The sequence below is a fragment of the Herpailurus yagouaroundi genome, unplaced genomic scaffold (genome assembly GCF_014898765.1).
Source record: "Herpailurus yagouaroundi ecotype Mexico unplaced genomic scaffold, PumYag 213, whole genome shotgun sequence".
Lineage (NCBI taxonomy): Eukaryota > Metazoa > Chordata > Mammalia > Carnivora > Felidae > Herpailurus > Herpailurus yagouaroundi.
In genome coordinates this window covers 10989112-11012444 of record NW_024412444.1, presented here as the reverse complement: position 1 = coordinate 11012444, position 23333 = coordinate 10989112, and the positions used below count along the sequence as shown (strand labels likewise).

The 23333-nt window shown below is 36.5% G+C and overlaps 1 protein-coding gene and 1 pseudogene across 1 annotated transcript in view; one reads left to right on the top strand and one right to left on the bottom strand.

Annotated features, from left to right (window-relative positions):
* Window positions 1–3645: 3645 nt before the first annotated feature.
* Window positions 3646–4189, top strand: LOC121016728 (ATP synthase F(0) complex subunit C2, mitochondrial-like; annotated as a pseudogene).
* Window positions 4190–6819: 2630 nt separating this feature from the next.
* Window positions 6820–23333, bottom strand: part of DENND6A (DENN domain containing 6A) — a 55409-nt gene continuing 38895 nt past the window's right edge. Inside the window, exons 10-17 of the mRNA XM_040454464.1 lie at window positions 13217–13282; window positions 13054–13118; window positions 12383–12472; window positions 11126–11179; window positions 10912–11021; window positions 10151–10253; window positions 8917–8991; window positions 6820–8240 (exon numbers count right to left, since the gene is read on the bottom strand). Of these exons, the coding sequence (XP_040310398.1) occupies window positions 8109–8240; window positions 8917–8991; window positions 10151–10253; window positions 10912–11021; window positions 11126–11179; window positions 12383–12472; window positions 13054–13118; window positions 13217–13282 (695 nt within the window). The 3' untranslated portion in view covers window positions 6820–8108. The remainder of the gene's footprint in view (window positions 8241–8916; window positions 8992–10150; window positions 10254–10911; window positions 11022–11125; window positions 11180–12382; window positions 12473–13053; window positions 13119–13216; window positions 13283–23333) is intronic.

Sequence of the window (23333 nt, the reverse complement as noted above, 5' to 3'; positions counted from 1 at the left end):
CATGGATTGGAAGAATAAACATTGTTAAAATGTCAATACTACCTAAAGCAGTCTACACATTCAATGCAATCCCAATCAAAATTGCACCAGCATTCTTCTCGAAGCTAGAACAAGCAATCCTAAAATTCATATGGGACCACAAAAGGCCCTGAATAGCCAAAGTAATTTTGAAGAAGAAGACCAAAGCAGGAGGCATCACAATCCCAGACTTTAGCCTCTACTACAAAGCTGTCATCATCAAGACAGCATGGTATTGGCACAAAAACAGACACATTGACCAATGGAATAGAATAGAAAGCCCAGAACTAGACCCACAAAAGTATGGCCAACTAATCTTTGACAAAGCAGGAAAGAATATCCAATGGAAAAAAGACAGTCTTTTTAACACATGGTGCTGGGAGAACTGGACAGCAACATGCAGAAGGATGAAACTAGACCACTTTCTTACACCATTCACAAAAATAAACTCAAAATGGATAAAGGACCTGAATGTGAGACAGGAAACCATCAAAACCCTAGAGGAGAAAGCAGGAAAAAACCTCTCTGACCTCAGCCGCAGCAACTTCTTACTTGACACATTCCCAAAGGCAAGGGAATTAAAAGCAAACATGAACTATTGGGACCTCATGAAAATAAAATCTTCTGCACTGCAAAGGAAACAATCAACAAAACTAAAAGGCAACCAACAGAATGAGAAAAGATATTTGCAAATGACATATTGGACAAAGGGCTAGTCTCCAAAATCTATAAAGAGCTCACCAAACTCCACACCCAAAAAACAAATAATCCAGTGAAGAAATGGGCAGAAAACATGAATAGACACTTCTCTAAAGAAGATATCCAGATGGCCAACAGGCTCATGAAAGATGCTCAACATCGCTCCTCATCAGGGAAATACAAATCAAAACCAGTCAGAGTGGCTAAAATGAACAAATCAGGAGACTGTAGAGGCTGGCAAGGATGTGGAGAAACGGGAACCCTCTTGCACTGTTGGTAGGAATGCAAACTGGTGCAGCTGCTCTGGAAAACAGTGTGGAGGTTCCTCAAAAAATTAAAAATAGATCTACCCTATGACCTAGCAATAGCACTGCTAGGAATTTACCCAAGGGATACAGGAGTGCTGATACATAGGGGCACTTGTACACCAATGTTTATAGCAGCATTTTCAACAATAGTCAAATTATGGAAAGAGCCTAAATGTCCATTAACTGATGAATGGATAAAGAAATTGTGGTTTTTATACACAATGGAATACTACGTGGCAATGAGAAAGAATGAAATACAGCCTTTTGTAGCAATGTGGATGGAACTGGAGAGTGTTATGCTAAGTGAAATAAGTCATACAGAGAAAGACAGATACCATGTTTTCACTCTTATGTGGATCCTGTGAAACTTAATAGAAGACCATAGGGGAGGGGAAGGAAAAAAAAAAAGAAGTTAGAGAGGGAGGGAGCCAAACCAAAAGAGACTCTTAAAAACTGACAATAAACTGAGGGTTGATGGGGGGTGGGAAGGAGGGGAGGGTGGGTGATGGGTATTGAGGAGGGCACCTGTTGGGATGAGCACTGGGTGTTGTATGGAAACCAATTTGATAATAGATTTCATATTTAAAAAAAAAAGTCAATGTTAACATGCCATTCACATTCATATACTCAAAAAGCAAAGCCATATAAAGCAACTTGATAGGTTCAGAAAAAGCATTTAACAAAATCCAAAGCCCATTCCTGATTTTTAAAAAATCTCAGCAAACTAGGAATAGAAGAGGCCTTCATTGGGGCACATGGGTGGCTCAGTGAGTTAAGCGTCCAACTTCGACTCAGGTCATGATTTCACAGTTCATGGGTTCAAGCCCCACGTTGGGCTTTGTGCTGACAGCTCAGAGCCTGCAGCCTGCTTCGAATTCTGTGTCTCCTTCTCATTCTCTGCCACTCCCCACTTGCTGTCTCTCTCACTCAAAAATGAATAAACGTTCAAAAAATTTTAAAAATTATTTAAAAAAAAAAGAGGCCTTCATCAACTTGATAAAGGACATCTACAAAAAAAAAAACAAAACAAACCACAGCTAATATCATACTTAATTATTAAAGGCTGAATGCTATCCTTTTAGATCAGGAACAAAACAGTGATGTCCTTTCTCACCAGCACTATTCAACATTGTACTGGAGGTTTTAGCCAGTGCAATCAGGCAAGAAAAATAAAATTCATCTACTGGAAAGAAGTAAAATAGTCAATATTCATAGGTGTAATAATCTTCTAAAAATATGATGGAATCTATAAAAAGAAAGCTACTAGAACTAGTAAATGAATTTATCAAGGTTATGGGATACAATATCACTATACAAAAATCAACTATATAGGAGTATTTTGAACTAAGCTTTTGAATAAAAAACTGAAAATTGAATTTTTAAAAAAAAATTTTTTTTCAACGTTTTTTATTTTATTTTTGGGACAGAGAGAGACAGAGCATGAACGGGGGGGGGGGGGCAGAGAGAGAGGGAGACACAGAATCGGAAGCAGGCTCCAGGCTCCGAGCCATCAGCCCAGAGCCTGACGCGGGGCTCGAACTCCCGGACCGCGAGATCGTGACCTGGCTGAAGTTGGACGCTTAACCGACTGCGCCACCCAGGCGCCCCTGAAAATTGAATTTTAAAACTGGTATCATTACATCAAAAATAAGACCAGCTTAGTCATAAATGTGACAGATGTAAAACATTTGTACCCTGAAAACCAAAAATATTGCTGAAATTAAAGAAGACATAAGTAATGGACAGATATATTTTGTTCATGGATCACAGGGCAAAATTATTAAGGTATCACTTCTCTACCAATTTATCTATAGATTTAATACAACTGCAATCAAAATCCCATGAAGATTTTGTGTAGAAATTCACAAACTTTTGCTTCTTCAAAAGATGTTGCTATGAAAATGAAAAGACCCGTCACAAAGTAGGGGGATGGGAGGGGAAATGTTTGCAAACCATATATCTGAAAAAGAACTTGTATCAAGAATATAGAGAGAACTCTCAAAACTCAACCATTAGAAATTAAACAACTCATTTTAAAAAGAGCAAAAGAATTTAGCAGAAACTTTACCAGAAAAAAAAAAAGTATGTAGATGAATAAAAAGAACAAAGATAGATGTTCAATGTCATAGATCATCAGGGAAATGCAAATTAAAATCCCAATGAGATAAGAATATAAACCAATTAGAATGGCTAAAATTAAAAAGGCTGCCATACTAAGTGCTGGGTAGGACGTGCAGAGAATGGAAATCATACACAGCTGGTGGAAACAAATTGGTACAACCACTTCAGAAAAGTTTGGCAGTTTCTTAAAAAGGTAACCATTCACCTCATCATTCAAGTCCTAGGTGTTTACCCAAGAAGAAAGGATATATATGTCTATACAAAATGCTTATACATGAATGTTTATAGCAGCTTTATTTGTAATAGTCAAAAACTAGAAATGACCCAAATGTCCATCCACAGTTGAGTAGATAAGACTTTTTTGTTAGAGCCATATAATAGAATACTACTCAGCAATAAAAGGAATGAACTATCAATACATGTAACATGAACAAATCTCAAAACAATTATGCTGAGTAAAAGAAGTTAGATCCCTCTCTGCACAAGGAGCAGGTCTCCTGCCACAGCCCCTTACTCTCTGAAAATGTACATGCATACCAAATTTGTCTTGACCCCTTCACTAGTCAGGAGCACGTCTCAGCTGCTAAGTTGACCACTTTTTGCAGCAGTGCTAAAACAACCAGAGAAACTGCCAATGAGACCCTCAGGAACTGGGCAGCCTCACTTATCCCTAGTCATAAATTCTAAATGAGTGCCATTTCAAGGGACATTGACACAGCAGCTAAATTCAGTGGGGTTGCGGCTGCCACAGCCAGATGGCTGGCTCTGGGGCTGGGATTTGGACTGTGTTCGGGAGCCTTATCACTGGTTATGTCAGGAACTTTTCTTTGAAGCAACAGCTCTTCTCGTATGTCATTCTGGGCTTTGCCCTCTCAGAGGCCATGGGGCTCTTTTGCCTGATGGTAGCCTTTTTCATCCTCTTCACCATGTTAAGGAGTCCTCTCCACCACCCAGTTCTTTCTTCCATGTCTCATCTGCTCTGTATATTCCTTTTCCTGTATATCACCAGGCAGGCTGGGGAAAGTGGTTGGCTCAGGGTTTGACAGAGGGAAGACAAATACCGTATTAATAACATGTTAAGAAAAAAAAAAGATCAAAAAAAGAAGTACATACTATATAATTCCATTTATATCAAACTCTAGAAATACAAACGAACATATAGTGACAGAACACACATCAGTGGTTTGGGGAGAGGGGCAGGAAGGAGTGCGAAGGAGCATGAGGGAATTTTGGGAGGTGATGGGTATGTTCCTATCAACTGTGGTGATGGTTTTATGGGTGTATTCAAATGTCAAAACTGATCAAATTGTACGCTTTAAATTTTAGTCTTCAGTTTATTATATGTCAATTACACTTCAATAAAGCTTTTTTTTTAAAAAACACAAATTGCTGGGTTCTATCACCAGAGCCTCTGGCTATAAAAATATTTACCCATTTCATTAGATCTAAATCAATCATTTCAATAGTTTCCTACTGAAGTCTAAAAATCTATTCACTTAATGGCAAGTGTGACAACTCTGGAATGTAAAGTTAACTATTTTTCTAAAGTACCTCAATCATTCTACAAGTAATTTATGCTACAATGTATTCATACTTGTTAGTATGGGGAAACATGAGGAACAGGAAAAAAATGAAGGATCTATGAAGGTTAGCTTTCTACTGGCTAAACAGAAATGATATTATGATGACACAGAGAATGGGGAGGCAAAAACAAACAAACAAACCAACCCAAAAGACAAAAAACAAAACCAGAAGAACCAAAGCCGAGTGGTGACACCAGTAAAATGGAATGAGAGCTCTGATTATTAGAAAACAATAATCTTAATTTGATTAGGCACAGCACAGCATTCAAGTAATGGGTAACAGAGAAAGGCTGGTACTCAAAAGTGGAAGTAAACCTGCAGAACAGGATATAGCTGAATTCTCCTGCCATGCTTTAACTATTTCAAACAAACTGGGAAGTGTAATTGAAAAAAAATTTAGGGGCTCTATCTTGTTAACAAGTACTAACTTCTATTGGCACAATAATAAATACCACAATTCAGCCAAGTTGTAGATGGCATATAAATATTATATCTTGGATACGTGGAAAGATATTAAATTCTTAATGATAATTTAGTTACTAATACGAGTTAACATATTTTGTTATTTAGATATTTATCCATAGTTAGAGACTTTTTTGTCTTCCTAACCTGTTTTTAGAAGACTAATATTGGGAAGTTAGTAATTAAGTTTTTCCCCAAGTTCTGTTAAAAGGAGAAAGTTAGTAAAATTCAGTTGTATACAAACAAATGAATTAAGTTATGAGCAAATGAAAACAAAAGGACAGATTTTAATGGAATTTCTTTTAAATGAACTGAAATATTTCATAGTGTACGTTCAAGATATTACCTAGTAACTTCAAAAAAGAATAACATCCAATATATTTTATTAATAAATTAAAATCCAAAGAATAGTATCATATACTTTAAAAAAGGAGATGAAGAAATAAGTAATTTGAGATTAAAAAAGAAAAGGTTAAAAAAAAAGGTAGTAAATAAGGGAGAATCTAACAATAACTATGTAGATTACTAAGCTAAAATTTTTTCATCAGAACATTTCATGAAATCAATACACTACCACGAAGGATATGAAATCACTTAATTATCTGTTAATACACTGGACTGTCCACTTGCTCATAGTAAACAGAAGAAGGTTTTCATTTGAATTTTTAAAAATAAGTTAGGAAGTAAAAGAAATCTCATAATGCACAAGTTTCATTTATTATGTGTTTTTTCAAGCATTCCAACCTTACTCAGAAATAACACAAGATATCCAAGTGCTTTAAAATCCAAGGCCTTTAATTCACTTTTCAGTAATGGCCATAAATGCCTTCATAAAACCTCTTTTCCACTGAAAACAGAAGGCACTAGGCATTACATAACACCCTGAAAGCAGTGATTCCTTCTGATGCTGGTGGAGATAAACATTAAACGGTAGGTTTTAGATCTTAACAATGTCTCCTCAAAAAAAAAAAAAAAAAAAAGGAAGAAAGAAAAAAAAACAAAAAAAAAATTTTTAATAGTTAATTTTTCAGGTTCCCAAACCAATTTTAAGTTATTTTTACAAATACATAATTTGAAATTAATAGATAAACCAGGTAAGTATGATAATGGTTTTCAACATGTGTTACGTTTTAGTTAAATATGAAGATACTGTTATTGTGCTACTTGGCATCCTTTGTTACTCATTAGCTGTGCAAAATAAACTTGAAATGATACATCCTGTAGTGGTATAATTTAAAAGATCCTTGATATGACACTAAGGACTTCCAAATTCTGGTCACAAACTGTATATAAATTGTAAGACTATTAAAATACCCCTTTTTGAAAAATAATAAGATGACCATTTATACCTAAATAAGGTTTCCCAGAAAGATATGAAATACTTTAGCATATAAAAGTAGTTGCCCCTTTTCCATAAAGACAATGTTGTTTCACAAAATAACTCATATGGATCCAAGGCAAATGATTTCTTTCAAATGCCATATTCTCTCTATGCCTTTGAGGTATGCTTCAAGAGACTGTATCCATGAGAAAAGGGCACATTTGGGTATAAGACCACAGTTACAAACGCAAGGAGGCTTTCTGGGTCAGAAGTGTCCTTAAGAGTTGCATTAACAGAAAACAAGAGATAGCTTCTGAAGTCATTTCTATTACAAACACATAACAACTAAATTTGGTTACTTAGAGGGTAATTCAAGACACAGCTATTTACATATGTGCTATGTCATGTGTGGCTATTTTAAATAGTGGCTTCTGGAGGACACTCCTACTCTAACACAAACCAAACAACTGTACTCTACCAAACCACAATCTTCTATTTTTGGCAAGGTAGCACAGTTTAAACAAAACAAAACAAAAACAAACAAAACAACAACAACAACAACAAACTAGCTCTAACAGCGAGTTAGGCAAAATTCCCCATGTCTAACAACAGTAGGGAAAGTGTTCAGAGAAATATGAATTTGGGGGGAAAAAAAGTTCCATACTAAACAAATAATGCTGAAAATTAATCTTATAATCACCCAAATGACTATAACATAAAAGGTTTATGAATGCCTTTGAAATAAGAATAGTTCAGTTTTAAAAATAGCTGATTATGAGTTTTACAATTAGAGTGTCTCTGAAAAACATACAAGCTAATTAACTTAAACAGGTCCAACCAATAAATGATAAGAGGAAATAAACCCTTCCATAATTAATGCCAGATGCTTTCTTGCCTTTGGAGAAAGTGGTAAGATTAAATCTGAAATGGTATAGAATATACTGAAATGAAACTTACATGACCACTGAAAAAAATCACCCACCAGGGCACTAACAATAAACATGACGGGAGGCAAGAAATGTATTTTTAAGCAATGATTACTCAGAAGAATGCCTTATAAAATTATGTATCATAATCAAGAAAAAGCTTCAAGAGTAGCAGCTGGGCTTTGTGAAACATGGACAACAGAAGGCACTACAAAAGCATTAATCACTTCTAACTACAGTTGGACAGTTCAGTATTTTCCTTCTTCTTAAGAAGAGAGCCAGTGTGAATGTTATTTTTATATATCCCCCTGAGTTTTAACATGATTGGGCAAAGCAGCACCAATTTAAAAAAATACCTGCAATGCCAGCACTGCAGTTTGGAATCACTTATACTGATGGCCCCACAGGTCTCTCATAAGAGCACTTTAGAACATGATTAAAAATATAGAAATGCCTCTCGGTGTTTCAATATTAAAGTGGAACCACCACAGATGTCCATTTTTAAAAATAATGCACTAAAAAGGTCTGTTTAGTCAGTATAGTCTTTCCACCCTGTAGCTAGCATTTACGGCTATTTTCCACGCTGAGACATCTCCTTTGCGCGTCGGGTTGAAATGTCAGTATGCTTCATGGTGCACAATCCTTTTCGGCTGGAAAATTCTGGCAAATATCATGTCATGCCCGTTTTGAGCAGTATGCCTTGTAGGTCCTCTGGCAACGCTAAGATAATTGCATCTATGTGTGTCCGTAACTTTTCCATAGTGTCAGGTTTCACAGGTAAATGTTCTCGATCAGCCTGCAACTACATAAGGAACATTTGGAAGCATTTAAATTATCCTCTGAGTCTGTACTAGGACATTATATTCTCTAAATGAACAGTTTTATGATCTAATGATTGGAAGATTCAAACTTATACCAGAATTTATAGAAACTGTAAAAAAGCAAAGAATATGCCATTTAAACAATATATTGCTGGCTCAATAAAAGACTTCTATGTAAATTAATAGATAATACCTATGAGTACAATGTGGTATTAAATATAAATGACAATTTTTTTTTCTTAAGTTTACTTATTTATTGAGAGAGAGAGAGAGAGAGAGAGAGAGAGAGAGAGAGAGAATCCCGAGCAGGCTCCATGCTGTCAGCACAGAATCCAATGTGGGGCTTGATCTCAGAAATTGTGAGATCATGACCTGAGTGGAAATCAAGAGTTGGATGGATGCTTAACCAACTGAGCCACCCAGGCACCCTGACGATGTTTTTTGTAGAGCTCAGTAGACCCCTTATAAATATTTTTAAAAATAATATGGCACCATTATGATCTGTTTGAGTGACCAAGTATTTTCACTCAGATCTACCATCAATTGACCAATCTTAAGTCCTCTCATTTAAAAAGTTACTTCGGCAACGTATCATGAACTATCACCTTAGCTGTGAGAAAAATATCGTCATGGATCTTTGCTGTTTTGGCTACGTACCAGCTTGTTTTTTAGCTTCAATACAAGGTCAACTGTTTCTACCTCTGTGTGTTTCTGGGTCCAGAGAAGTAAGTCCTAGAAGAATAAACAAATCCCAAATCAGCAAATAACCAAATGACTTCTCAAACTGCTCTATTTTAACAGGCAAGGCTACTGACAAGGAAGGATAGGAAGGAAAAGGAGAACAGAGTATATAAATCAGATACAGCATTACAGTACAAGAATAATTCTGTAGATAATATTCTAACAACATTAATTAGATCATTTTTGGCATTAGCTAGAACAACTGTCTAATACTTGGAAATAAAACAAAATATAAAACTCGTGTCTGAGATAGCCCTTTTAGACCAATAAAGAAAAAACTGCAATTCAAAGTATAATACTAACGCCCATCCCTACTCAGTAGTGCGTATTTCAATTTATAAGGAACAAATTAAGATACTTGTGGACATGAATATATTACTGGATATAAGCTTTATATCTACAAATAAGTTCCTCCTGGGCTTCTCTGTAGTTGTCTTCATTGTATTCCTTCTCTCAACCACAGTCACTGGGAGTTCACTCCAAGACTAGCCCACCTCAAGCTAAATAAAAATTAGGCTATCCTTTATATTTTCACAAGTAGCTTAATTTAAAATAGTCTGGCAACAAATTATAAACAGTCAAAATACAGGAAAAAATTGTTAATAATAAAAATAAAAAATTGTTAATAAAGGTGCTCAGATCTGAATCTTGATTCTATCCAGTGGCATGCTGGTAAATATTTAACCACCAGTTCTCCAGGAAAAGTCTCTGGTTTGCAGCGTTTGCCAGTGTGGTGTAATACTCCCACTATAGCCAGTTTCAATCTACCAACCTGAGATCACCGAATGCAAAGCTGGGAAGAGATGTACACAGTCAGCTCCTGTGGGTCAGTGCAAGTGGACTCTAGCTCACTGCTGACTCCACCACTTAGCAGTGATATGATCTGAAGCAAGTCACTTAACTTATAATCTTTGGGGATCTCATAATGAAGATCATAACACACCCACTTCAATTAATTATTGTGTGGACTAAAAGACATTATTCAATAAAACACCTATACAGTCCTTGGCACATAGCATATGATCCAGAAAAGTTAGTTATTATTATTTACAAAGTAGTGGATATGGGTATAATCTCCCAGCTTCTAAGGATAATGTTATCTTTATTTTCAATAATTGTTAATCATCACACAAACATACTGTCTTCTAACCTCTTCACAAAGAACTTCTAAATGGAGTGCCTCCAATTTCTGGGTCATTTCCTTCCGCCGGGTCTTGAACCAACCATCAAAATTCGGAGATTTTAGAAAATGCCTAAAAAAAAAAATTTTAAAAATGCAAAGTTTGATTATGACTTACTTGTTCTCCTCAATACCTTTCCTAAACTACAGCTTGGATAACTGAAACAATGGAATTTTTTTTTAAAATATAAGTTTAAAGCCAGTTTTTTGTTTTTATTTTTTTAATGCTTATTTATTTTGAGAGAGAGAGAGAGAGAGAGAGAGAGAGTGCATGCAGCAGAGAAGGGGCAGACAGCAAGGGATAGAGAGAATCCCAAGTAGGCTCTGTGCTGACAGCAGAGCTCGATCCCATGAACCATGAGATCATGACCTGAGCTTAAATCAAGAGTCAGATGCTTAACCGACTGAGCCACCTCAGGTGCTCCTTTGTTTTGTTTTTATTTTAATTTTATTTATTTATTTTTTAACATTTATTTATTTTTGAGAGACAGAGAGAGACAGAGTATGAGCAGGGGAGGGGCAGAGAGACAGGGAGACACAGAATCCGAAGCAGGCTCCAGGCTCCGAGCTGTTAGCACAGAGCCCGACGCAGGGCTCGGACTCACAAACCATGAGATCATGACCTGAGCTGAAGTTGGACACTTAACCGACTGAGCCACCCAGGCGCCCCTGTTTTGTTTTTAAATAAGGCTCTACAGATGGGTGAAAAAGAAGAAAAAAAAATGACCAACCGGTAAAGTCCAATCCAATCGCCTTTTATTCTAGAGGTCAGCTGAGGTCCTGTTTTCTCAAGTGTTTTCATAAATTCTTCTGGAAGGAATTGTCTTAATTGGGGTGGACTCTAGAAATTAGGACATACTGATTTAAAAATCAGAAATAGATATATTCACAAAAGTTAATTACAGTTAGAGAACTCAAATAGGAATTTAACTGAATAAGTTATACCTTCCATGGAGAGATGCTTTTCTGCAAAGGCATCAAGCTTGCCACATATCTTTCCTAAAACCAATAAAAAAATTCATCAAAGTTAGGCATTCTTACCTAGAGAGTCTTCAAAACCATTTAAACAGACCGACCTGAAAGAAATGGGTTTCTAAGTTTTCCATCATGTGCTCTTTCAATGGACAGCAGCAGTGCCATCACAGCCCGCGACAGACATAACAAAACTTAGATTGAATTGAGAAGTCAGACTTTCAGTAAGAATTTAACTAAATCTTAGATAATCCAAGGGTCTGCATAATCATTAGCCTTAATGGGGGAGTATGTGCCAGAAAATGTACTCAACATTTTACATGCATGATCTCTTTTAATCCTTGCAAACATCCCATGTGGCAGTAATTACTGGAAAACAGGTTTTGAAAGGCTGAATAACCTGCTCATGGTCACAGAGCCTGAACCTGAATTCGGGTGTATTGACTTTAGCCCATGCCTTTAAGGACTGCAGTAAAGTTCATTTACTTAGACAGACAGATTTAAATGGAACAAAATTAATTAACACGCATAGAACAAGACAGACTATTTCATCTCAAAATGTAATAGCAAAGATCTCCATGTTGCTCCCATATAATATTCACAGATAGATTATGTTAGTAACTACATGGAATCTCTCTCTGATGCAGTATCCAGACTAGGACCACATTATGGTACTGTCAGATACTGTGAATCATCTTTTAGTATTTTAATATGTTATTCCACTAAATTTCATAGAATACCCATATCATCTAGCCATTTATTCCATATTGAGTGCTATCCGATGCCAGACTGAGGAAAAGATAATGAACAAGACAGACAAGGCCCCTGTCATCATGGAGCTACCAGTCTCATGGATAGCATACCAAACTGTGCTCAAGAAAATAATATCAGAGAAAGAAACTCCAGGTTAACTTTCTTTTAAGATGCAAATGCAATAATCATATAACATTTCACAATTATCTCATTTAAGATTCACAACAACCCTGAAAGATATTTAGGAAAAGTGGAATTAGTCACTTTTACAGTAAAAGAAAATGAGTGTCAGTGAAAGGAAGTGACTTGCCAAAGTCACAATGTTAATATTAGAACAGAGTCCAGGTCTCCTGCAAATCACTCTATTTTTAATCACCAAACACATGAGCAAGCCAAACAACTTAAGGTTTTTGTGAATGGGAAAAACATGCATATAACCTTCAACAAATCATTAAACAAATATATATGTTAACTTACTAATGGAATGATGAAACTTTGTGTCAGTTCCAAAAAATAGCGACGGAGAATAACACTTTGAGCCTCAGAAGGACGTTTCTGTTGTACGCCCTTAAAAGAAAAAGCAATGAGAACATACATTCTAGTATAAGGGAATATAAAACAGTGGATAATTATAGTAGCTCGACTGATATGTAAATATGTATTTTACTTGATTAAAAAAAAAAAAAAACCAGAACTTCACCTTGAAGTAATTTAACCTAAAGTTCATTGTGCAATATCCTATGGAAAAAAATCCTTAGAGTAAAATATCACATGTTCATCCTGTACTTAAAAGTATCAGTTTACAATGAATGGTCTTTACTTCATACTTGCTGTATTAGTATTATTTACATTTCCCAAAAAAATGGTAACTATCTCCTGTTAGGTGCTAAACTACCTCATGGAAGAAGAGTACATTACTTTTTCACTGTAACTCCCAAGTTTCTAGAAAGACTGGCACTGTTTGGTAACTGCAGCCCCACATTTCAAGCCCATAACTTTTGCTTGCTTTAGTCTCCTGATTTTTATGAAGCTTTGGTTCAAAAGAAAGACCTCATTTCATATCATTATACCTAACGCACATGCTGCCTAACTGGATATTGCATACCTGAACAAGGAAATTTAAATTAATAATATGAGCAAGTAATTACCTTCTGTAATTGTTTTATGATCTCTTCATCTCTATTTAGATATGGCTTATAAGAAGTATAAACTCCTAAGAAGTAAATGAAAGAAAATAAGGTGAACAGTAAGACCCAGGTACTCATTTAAGTATATATTTAAAAATAATTAAAAAAAAATAAAAATTAATACCAGGTTTAGAATCCAGAGTCTTTAGGTTCTTCAATTTTTTCACTTTAACCTGCTTAGGAATTTCACCTGAAGGAAACATCATAAAGATTCTTACACTATTCAAGTTTTACACATTATAAAACTGGAATTTTATCAGATTAAGAATTGTCTGTTTATTACGTAGGGATCTTGTAGCTAAAGCATTCTTTAGAGTTTTATTTTATTATTTATTTATTTTTAAGAGAGTTAGCAAGCAGAGGAGAGGGGCAGAGGGAAAGAAAGAGAGAACCTTAAGCAGGCTCCAAGCTCAGCACAGAGCCCAACACAGGGCTTGATCTCATGACCCCAGAATCATGACCTGAGTCGAAATCAAGAGTCAGATGCTCACTCAACTGACTGAGCCACCCAGGCACCCCATGAAGTATTCTTAACATCAAATAGTATTGAAGAGTTTATTCCTGGTACTTTAAAACTGGATAAAGGGAATGTGGGATTATAGTATTACAGAAACAATGTGTGTAAATTATATAAAATGGGTATTTGATCTTTCATTAATATCTATCATTACTCAAAATTTTTCCTTTTGTCACTCAACTTATAATTTAAAATCTTTGTGCCAAATACATGAAATTGAAAATCTATGTGGCAAATATTAATAAATTACCCCTTGAAGAGTAAATGGAATTATAAGGAACTCCTCAGTTAGTATGCAGATATAGTATTCAAAAGTGTTTTTCAAACACCTCCCCAAATTGTTTTTGCACTGTAGAAACTTACACTGCCACCAGGTGGTGACAGTGTATGCCACAACCACAGGTCTGAGGCACAGATGGACAGGACTCCTGAGCATGACTGCTGTGACAACTTGCACAGCATATGCTGTGGTTCTGGTTTTGGGGTCAAGGGAAGCTGCAATCTAAATAACCCTCTCATCAGCAGAAAAATGCCTCAAGTTAAGCACTTAGAAGCGTCAACAGCACACTAGACTGATCAGACTTTTTCTTTTCCTTTCTCTGTCCTCCTCTCTGCCTAAGAGTAAGAAGACCTAAAAACTGAAAGACAACCTAGAGATTATCTAATTCAAGGCTCTAAATTGACACAATATTTTTGTTTACATTGTTATGTACATCAAACTGCTATCTAAAGTTATCTCTGGGGTTGAAATTACAGGAACACAGAGCATTTTCGCTTGTAATGTTATATCATTAAAGAATTTTTAGACCACGTACTGTGGTAAAACAGGTATTCTATAAACTCTCTACTTTGAAATAATTTCAATTTTACAGAAAAGCTGCAGTATGATAAAGGTGATACTCTAATTTTATCAATTGTCCCAATAATAACTTTAAACAGACCCTTGTTATAGAAGTCAATATCATGGATACACAGGCTAATTTTTTTTTCATTGATTCAGTAAATGTCAGTGAACCAAGATACTGGAAATAAAAAATGAAACAACTAGTTCCTGGCATCAAATATTCACAATCTAATGGCAAAGTAAGACAAAGCGACATACATGACAATACGAAAGGATATACACTTGGATGAAATTATGAACAAGATACGATGGAAACACAAAAGAGTGTTTTGGCCAAACAGGAGCGAAAAAATTATCGAGGTTTCCTAAAGGAAGTGATATGTAAGCAGTCTTATAAGAGAAATAAAAAGTTATCCAAGGGAAAAAGACCTTTTTAGGTAGAGTTAAGTCCAGAAGCATAAAGAGCATGTTGCCTAAAGAGTTATACATATGGTAAGGATAGTAATAGCCACCATTTACTCAATCTTATCTGTGCCAGTCCTGGGCTCTGAATACTGTACGAATGATCGCATTTAACCTTCACAAAGAAGTATATTTTATCATGCTCATTTCACAGATGAAAAAACTAAGGCATGGATAAAACAAACTTGGTATGCCACCAACACTGGCTCTTTATTGCCATTATCCACCCTCATTGGTCAATGTCCCATTTAGACAGGTTGTTAGCTCTAGAGGAACAACTTGTCCAAGGACACACAGATAACATGCTTGAACCGGGATATGAAATAAAGCAGTCTAAACCCCTGAGCCATCACTCTTATCCACTACACTACAAAGGTAGGGATGGAGAGTATGCTAAGAAGGGCAAGAGATAAAGCTAGAGAGGTATTCAAAGGTCAGATCAAGAGGAACTATAAAGATGTCTGACATCTAAGGTGACTGAGAGATTGAAAGCATGGGCACGGGGGATGGTGGTTAGGGACAATGAGCTAACAGGATCAAATCTGCACTTAACATACTCCCTGACACCAGGTGGTGATAATGTAAGCCACACTGCAGATCTGAGCCACAGATGGACAGAACTCCTGAGCAGGGCTGCTGTGTTGCACAAAGGAGTTTGAGGTGGAAGAGAAAAGCCTATAGGATAAAATAGAAGCATTGTGGAGTACTGCTCCTGGGTAGAAACAGAACCGGAAGCAAGACACGTGCAGCAAGGAAAGAGAAGAGAGGGAGCTACTGGAGCTCCGTGGAGAAGGTAAAACAAGAGGCTATGGGGACAGCCTGAGAGAACAGCACTGTCCAGAAATGCCCAGGATTCCAGAATATTTTTGATTCATTAGCCCATAGTTTTTACTTTGTCAACATATTTTATCTATTCCCATGTACTAATTCTTATGAGAATGTCTCTCATCTTGAATCTTGTGGTTGTGCTTTCCAGAGTTCAGAGTAGCTTCTCACCACAAGATCTGTAAAACTTTTTTCCCCTTAATAAGTGCAGAATACTATTTAACTATACAGATAACTACTTTCAAGTCATTTATCTGCCTCTGACCCCAAGAATCCAAAGAATAGCATGTATAAAACCACAATGGTTTGACTAAGCCTAAGTATTTCTGTACTTATTTTCTGTTTCTTTCTGCTCTAATTCACAAAGTACTTGCAATTCCTCTATCCACCAACACTATTTATTAACATATTATTTCCTGAAACTCACTGTGCAAAAAGAACTGAGTATCAGAGGGGGAGAAAAGTTCAGCATCAGGTTTTGTACATTCTTTATATTCAGTACATTCCGGCTAATAATGAAGATAGGTAGCATCCTTATCCATTTTTTTTTTAAAAAGGTAAAAGACAAAAATAAACCCATGCAGCAATCTTCACTCACATGATTCCCCTCTGATTCACTGGACCTCATCAGGTGTAAGATGCATACTGATCTCTAACCCTAGCCACCATAATTCTTACACTGTAGTATGTAATAGATGAAAAGAACATTCATCATGAAGGTACATTGCCTTTACAAAAAAAAAAAATTGTTTTTTTAATGGATATTTGTCAGATGGCTTTGGGAAAAAAAAGTGTCTGAAAATGAATTAAAGTCCTATAATTACATGGGGCGCCTGGGTGGCGCAGTCGGTTAAGCGTCCGACTTCAGCCAGGTCACGATCTCGCGATCCGTGAGTTCGAGCCCCGCGTCGGGCTCTGGGCTGATGGCTCAGAGCCTGGAGCCTGTTTCCGATTCTGTGTCTCCCTCTCTCTCTGCCCCTCCCCCGTTCATGCTCTGTCTCTCTCTGTCCCAAAAATAAATAAACGTTGAAAAAAAAAATTAAAAAAAAAATAAATAAAGTCCTATAATTACAGACATTTATTTATTTTTAAAGTTTTTTTTATTTTTGACAGAGAGAGAGAGAGACAGAGCATGAGTTGGGGAGGGGCAGAGAGAGAGAGACACAGAACCCAAAGCAGGCTCCAGGCTCTGAGCTGTCAGCACAGAGCCCGACGCGGGGCTCAGACTCACAGACCGCGAGATCATGACCTGAGCCGAAGTCGGACGCTCAACCAACTGAGCCACCCAGGCGCCCCACAGATATTTATTTTAATTAAAAATACCTATTCAGTATCTGATATGTATAATGCACATTAGAGAGGGGTTTAACATTATTAAATTAATAGTCATCAACGCTGCACCTCTGTATATTGGCATGAGAATCTTTAGGCCAAATATTTTACTGTTAGTGAAATCACCACACCTAATGTCTGCTTAGAAATCATCAGTTTATAACCTGATCCAATATACACTAATAGAATTACTTTCTCTTTGAGGAATATTTGTTAAGTACCACCACCTTAAACATTACATTTCTCTATTTGACAGGATTTAGGTGAACTAAAACTAGGTATAAACCAGAAGAAATAATCCTTTTGCATCAGGAGAAATGATCCCTCTATAGGGTTAAAACTAAATGTATGTTTCTGGTAAAGCTGTTTCAGTTTTGCTGTGCCTTCCCTGCAAAATAAAAGTTTTTCTGCAGTTTTACTGACCCTTTCAGATAGGGTGTTTCATAACTTGTGCAGCATATGCAGTGGTCCTGGTCTTCATATCAATGAGCAGAAAAATGCCCCAATATATATACCCAACACTCATAAATTAAAAGATAAATGGATTTTCATGAATATGATACCAAAAGCAAGGGCAATAAAAGAACATACAGATAAACTGGACTCCATCAAAATTTAAAACTTTTGTGCATCAAAGGACACTATAAATGAAAGAATGACAAGGCAAATCACAGAAAGGAGAAAACATTTAAAAAGCATTTATCTGATAACGGATTGGTATCCAGAACATATAAAGAACTACAACTCAACAACAACACAGCAACCTGATTAAAATTAAACACACATGGCTACATGGTCCAACAAACCCACTTTGTGTTTATACTCAAAAGAAGGTAAAAGTAGAGACTCAAAGAGATATTTGTACATCTATGTTCATAGAAGTATTGTTTGCAATAACTCAAAAGTAGAAGTAACTTAAGTGTCCACTGACAAATAAATGGATAAACAAAATGTGGTATATATATATATATATATATATATACAATGGAATATTATTTGGTCTTAAAGAAGCAAATTCTGACACATGCTACAACATGAATGAACCTTGAAGACATTTTGCTAAGTGAAATAAGCCAGTCACAAAAGGACAAGTAAAGTAAAATTCCACTTATATGAAATACCTGAGTAGTCAAATTCTTATCGACAGAAAGTTACTAAAGGCTGGGGCATGGTGGCAGAGAGAGAAGTGGATGGCAAATTATTGTTTAATGGGTATAGAGTTTCAACTTTACAAGATAAAAAGGGCATTTGAGTATATGGTGGTGACTATAGTTCAACAATGTGAATGTACTTAATGCCACTAGACTATATACTTAAAAAATGGTTAAGATGGTAAATTTCATGTTATATTCATTTTACTTTTTTTTTTTAAAAAAAAGGAATGCAATTCTTATGCACACTACAACATAAATGAACCCTGAAACAGTGAAATAGGTCAGACACCAAAGGGAAAAAGTCAACTTCACAGAAACAGTAATTAGAATAGAAGTTACCAGGAGTTGGGGGATGCATTAATTGGGGAGTTATTGTTTAATAGATTTTGTATTTGGGTGAACTAAATCCAAATCCTTCTGTTTGAGATTATGAAGAAGTTCTGGAAATGGACAGTGGCAATGGCTGCACAGTATGAATATACTTAATGCCACTATACTATTTTTAAATGAATTACATACTTAAAAATAGTTACGATGGTAAATTTTATGTTTATTTTACCCACAAAAACAACTTTTAGGGTAAGTGGGGGAAAGTATCATAAACACTCTAAACGTAATGAAATTTTGCACTTCTGTTAAGACTTGTGCTCCTATACTGGGGCGCCTGGGTGGCTCAGTTAAGCGTTTGACTTTGGTTCAGGTCATGATCTTGGTGGTCTGTGGGTTTGAGGCCCGTGTCGGGGCTCAAATAAATAAACATTAAAAAAATAAAAATAAAAATAAAAAAACAGAAAAGACTTGTGCTCATATAAGACCTGTGAGTCCCAGAAACAGTCAGACATTAAAGTCTTGACCCAAATCATTGAACTACCTCTGGTGTCTTTGTCCACAACATATTTTCTCTACTATATTTTCTCTACTATATATTTCTCTACTAATTGAACAAGGACCAAACTGAGGACACTGACAACCTCTAGCATTCACTCCTCACTGACCACTAAGGATCTATAAAGCAATGTTTCCACACACTGCCATCACTTTCTACAGAAAAAATGATACCTGATGAAGTGGTCCAAATAAGCTCATGATAGAAATAATGAGAAAGAATACATCAGCTCTTCTCTAAAGTAGGCTGCTTAAAATAAAGTCTAATATTCCATACCTGCCCTCATCCCCACTTTGAAAAATAAATTCAAGAATTGTCCCCTCCCCTAACTTGGTCCTAGGTCTTACTTTTATTTTTATTTATTTTAGTTTTTTTAGGAGTTGATATGTTTTTTAAATTTTTTTTAAATGTTTACTTATTTTTGACAGAAACAGAGCATGAGCAGGGGAGGGGCAGAGACAGAGAAGGAGACACAGAATCTGAAGCAGGCTCCAGGCTCTGAGCTGTCAGCATAGAGCCCGATGTGGGGCTTGAACTCACGAACTGTGAGATCATGAACTGATCCAAAGTCGGATAGTTAACCAACTGAGCCACCCAGGTGCCCAATTTTTTTTAATGTTTATTTAGTTTTGAGAGAGACAGAAGGCGGGGGGTGGCGCAGAGAGAGAGGGAGACAGAATCAGAAGCAGGTTCCAGGCTCTTGGCTGAGGGCACAGAGCCCAATGTGGGGCTTGAACTCACAATCTGCGAGATCGTGACCTGAGCTGACGTGGGATGCTTAACCAACTGAGCCACCCAGGCACCCTGGTCCTAGGTCTTGTTTTTAAATGGTTAACTTGAGGGGCGCCAGGGTGACTCAGTCGGTTAAAGCATCTGACTTCGGCTCATGTCATGATCTCACGGTTTGTGAGTTTGAGCCTTGCATCAGGCTCTCTGCTCTCAGCACAGAGCCTGCTTTGGATCTTCGTCTCCCTCCCTTTCTCTCTGCCCCTCCCTTACTTGCTCTCTCTGTCGCAAAAACAAACATTAAAAAAATTTTTTTTAATTAAAAAAAATGGTGACTTCACTTGCCTGAAGAGGATTCTCAGAGTAGCAAGAATATTAGCTGGCAAGATATCACAAGAAAAGAAAACTACAGACTGCTATCCCTCATGACTATAGATGTAAAAATCCTCAACAAAAATGTAAACAAATCAAATCTATCAACAGAAAAAAGGACTATATACCATAACCAAATGGGCTTTGTCCAAGGAATGTTAAGGTTGGTTTAACATCGAAAATGCAATTAATATGCCATATTAATAATGAACAAAAACCACATGACAATCTCCATAGATACAGGAAAAGCATTTAACAAAATTTAACACCAATTCATGATAACCATTCTCAACAAACTAGGAATTGAAAGGCACTTGTCAATCTAATGAATGACATCTATGAAAAACTACATCTAACATCATAATTAGACCTGTATGTTGAAAACTACAAAACCTTGCTGTGAGAAAAATTAAAGAAGACTAAACAATGGAGAGATGTCCCAAGTCCTGGATTGGAAGACACACAAAAAACCCCAAACTAACTGCAAATTAACATAATCCCTATCAAAATCCCAGCTAGCTGTCCGCAGAAACTGACAAAGTGATCCTAAAATTATATAGAAATGCAAAAGACCAAAGAATAGCCAAAACAACTTTGGATAAGAAGAACAAAATTAGAGAGGCACCTGGGTGGTTACGCTGGTTAAGCATCCAACTCTCTCTCTCAAAATAAATAAATAAATAAACTTTAAACAAACAAAAAAAGACTTATACTTCCTGATATCAAAACCTGCTATAAAACTACAGTAGGGGCAACTGGGTGCTCAGTTGGTTAAACATCCAACTCTTGATTTCAGCTCAGGTCATGACCTCACGGTTCGTGGGATAGAGCCCTGCATTGGGCCTCTGACAGCACAGAGTCTGCTTGGGATTCTCTCTTTCCTTCTCTCTCCTTCTCTCTCTGCCTGACTTGTGCACACTTGCATATGCTTGCTCTCAAAATAAATAAACATAAAAAAAAAAAACCTACAGTAATCAAGACACTGTATTACCAAGGCAATTCAATAGAAAAAAGATAGTCTTTAATAAATAGTGCTAGAGCAAATGAGTTGTCAACATGCACAAAAGATTATTTTGGACTCTTAACCCATAACCATACACAAAGAATAACTAAAGTGGTTCATAGACTTAAATGTAGGTGGTAACATAATAAAACTTTTAGAAAAAAACATAGAAAATCTTTATGACCTTGGGTTGGGCAATGAGTTCTTAGACACAACATCAAAAGGTCAATCCATAAAAGAAAAAAACTGATAGGCTAGACTTCACCAAAATTAACACATGTTTGTGGTTATCAGAGGTTAGGAGTAGGAGAAATGGATGAAAGTGGTCAAAAGGTAGAAACTTCTACTTATAAGATAAATTAAGTATTGGGGATTCAGTGCATAACATGATGACTCTCATTAACACTGTTGTATAGTATATGTGAAAATTGTTAAGAGGGTAAATCCCAAGAGTTCTCTTACAAAAAACAACACTGTTTTCCTTTTTTTTCTGGTATCTGTATGAAGTGATAGATATTAACTAAACTTATTGTGGTAATCATTTGACAATATATGTAAGTCAAGTCATTATGCTGTATACCCTAAACTTACACAGTGCTGTTTGTCAATTATATCTCAATAAAACTTGTGGGGAAAAACATTTTCACACTTCAAAGATACCATTAAGAAAACAAAAAAAAGAAGCCAAATACTGTGATAAAATATCTGTAAATCATATATCTAAAAACAGACTTGTGTCCAAATTACATAAAGATCTCTACAACTAAATAAGACAAGTAACCTAATGAAAAATTGGCAAAAGATTTAAATCAACATTTCAGGGGCGCCTGGGTGGCTCAGTCGGTTAAGCGTCTGACTTCGGCTCAGGTCATGATCTCGCGGTTCATGAGTTCGAGCCCCGCGTCAGGCTCTGGGCTGATGGCTCAGAGCCTGGAGCCTGTTTCCGATTCTGTGTCTCCCTCTCTCTCTGCCCCTCCCCCGTTCATGCTCTGTCTCTCTCTGTCCCAAAAATAAATAAACGTTGAAAAAAAAAAATTCAACATTTCATCCAAGAAGATATATGAACGACTAATAAGTAGATGAAAAGATGCTCAGCACGACTGGGTGGCTTAGTCAGTTAAGCATCTGACTCTTGATCTTGGGCCAGGTCGTGATCTCATAGTTCATGAGATTGAACCTCATGTGGGGCCCTGTGCTAGTGATGTGGAGCCTGCTTGGAATTTACTCTCCCTCTCTCTCTCTCTCCCTACCCCACTCGTGCTGTCTCTCTCTCAAAATAAATAAACTTAAAAAAAATTAAAAAAATAAAAAGATGCTCAACATCAATTATTCACGAGGGCAAAGCAAATGAAAACCACCATTTCAAACCCACTAAATGGTTACATTAAAAAAGACAGTATCAACTCCTGGGAGGGATATGAAGAAATAGGAACCCTCATACACTGTTGGTGAGAATGTAAAATGAGGGGCACCTGGCTGGCTTAGAAGAGTCTGTGGCTCTTGATCTTGGGGTTGTGGGTTCAAGGCCCACGCTGTGGGCAGAGAGTACTGTGCTAAGCGAAATAAGTCAGTCAGAGAAAGACAAATACCATATGATTTCATTCATATGTGGACTTTAAGAAACAAAACAAATGAGCACAGGGAAAAAAGAGAGAGAGGCAAACCAACAAACGGACTCTTAACTATAGAGAACATACCGATGGTATGCGAGGGGAGGTGGGTTGGGGAATGAGTGAAATAGGTGGTGGGTATTAAAGAGTACACTTGTGATGAGCACCAGGTGTTGGTGTTGAATCACGATATTGTACACCCAAAACTAACAGTACACTGAACATTAACTGCAACTTAAAAACAAATAAATAAACTTAAAAAAAATTTTCTTAATGTAAAATGGTGGGCCACTTTGGAAAACACTTTGGCAGTGTCTTAAAAAGTTAAACAGGATGGCACAAAAACAGACACATAGACCAATGGAATAGAATAGAAACCCCAGAACTAGACCCACAAACGTATGGCCAACTCATCTTTGACAAAGCAGGAAAGAACATCCAATGGAAAAAAGACAGTCTCTTTAACAAATGGTGCTGGGAGAACTGGACAGCAACATGCAGAAGGTTGAA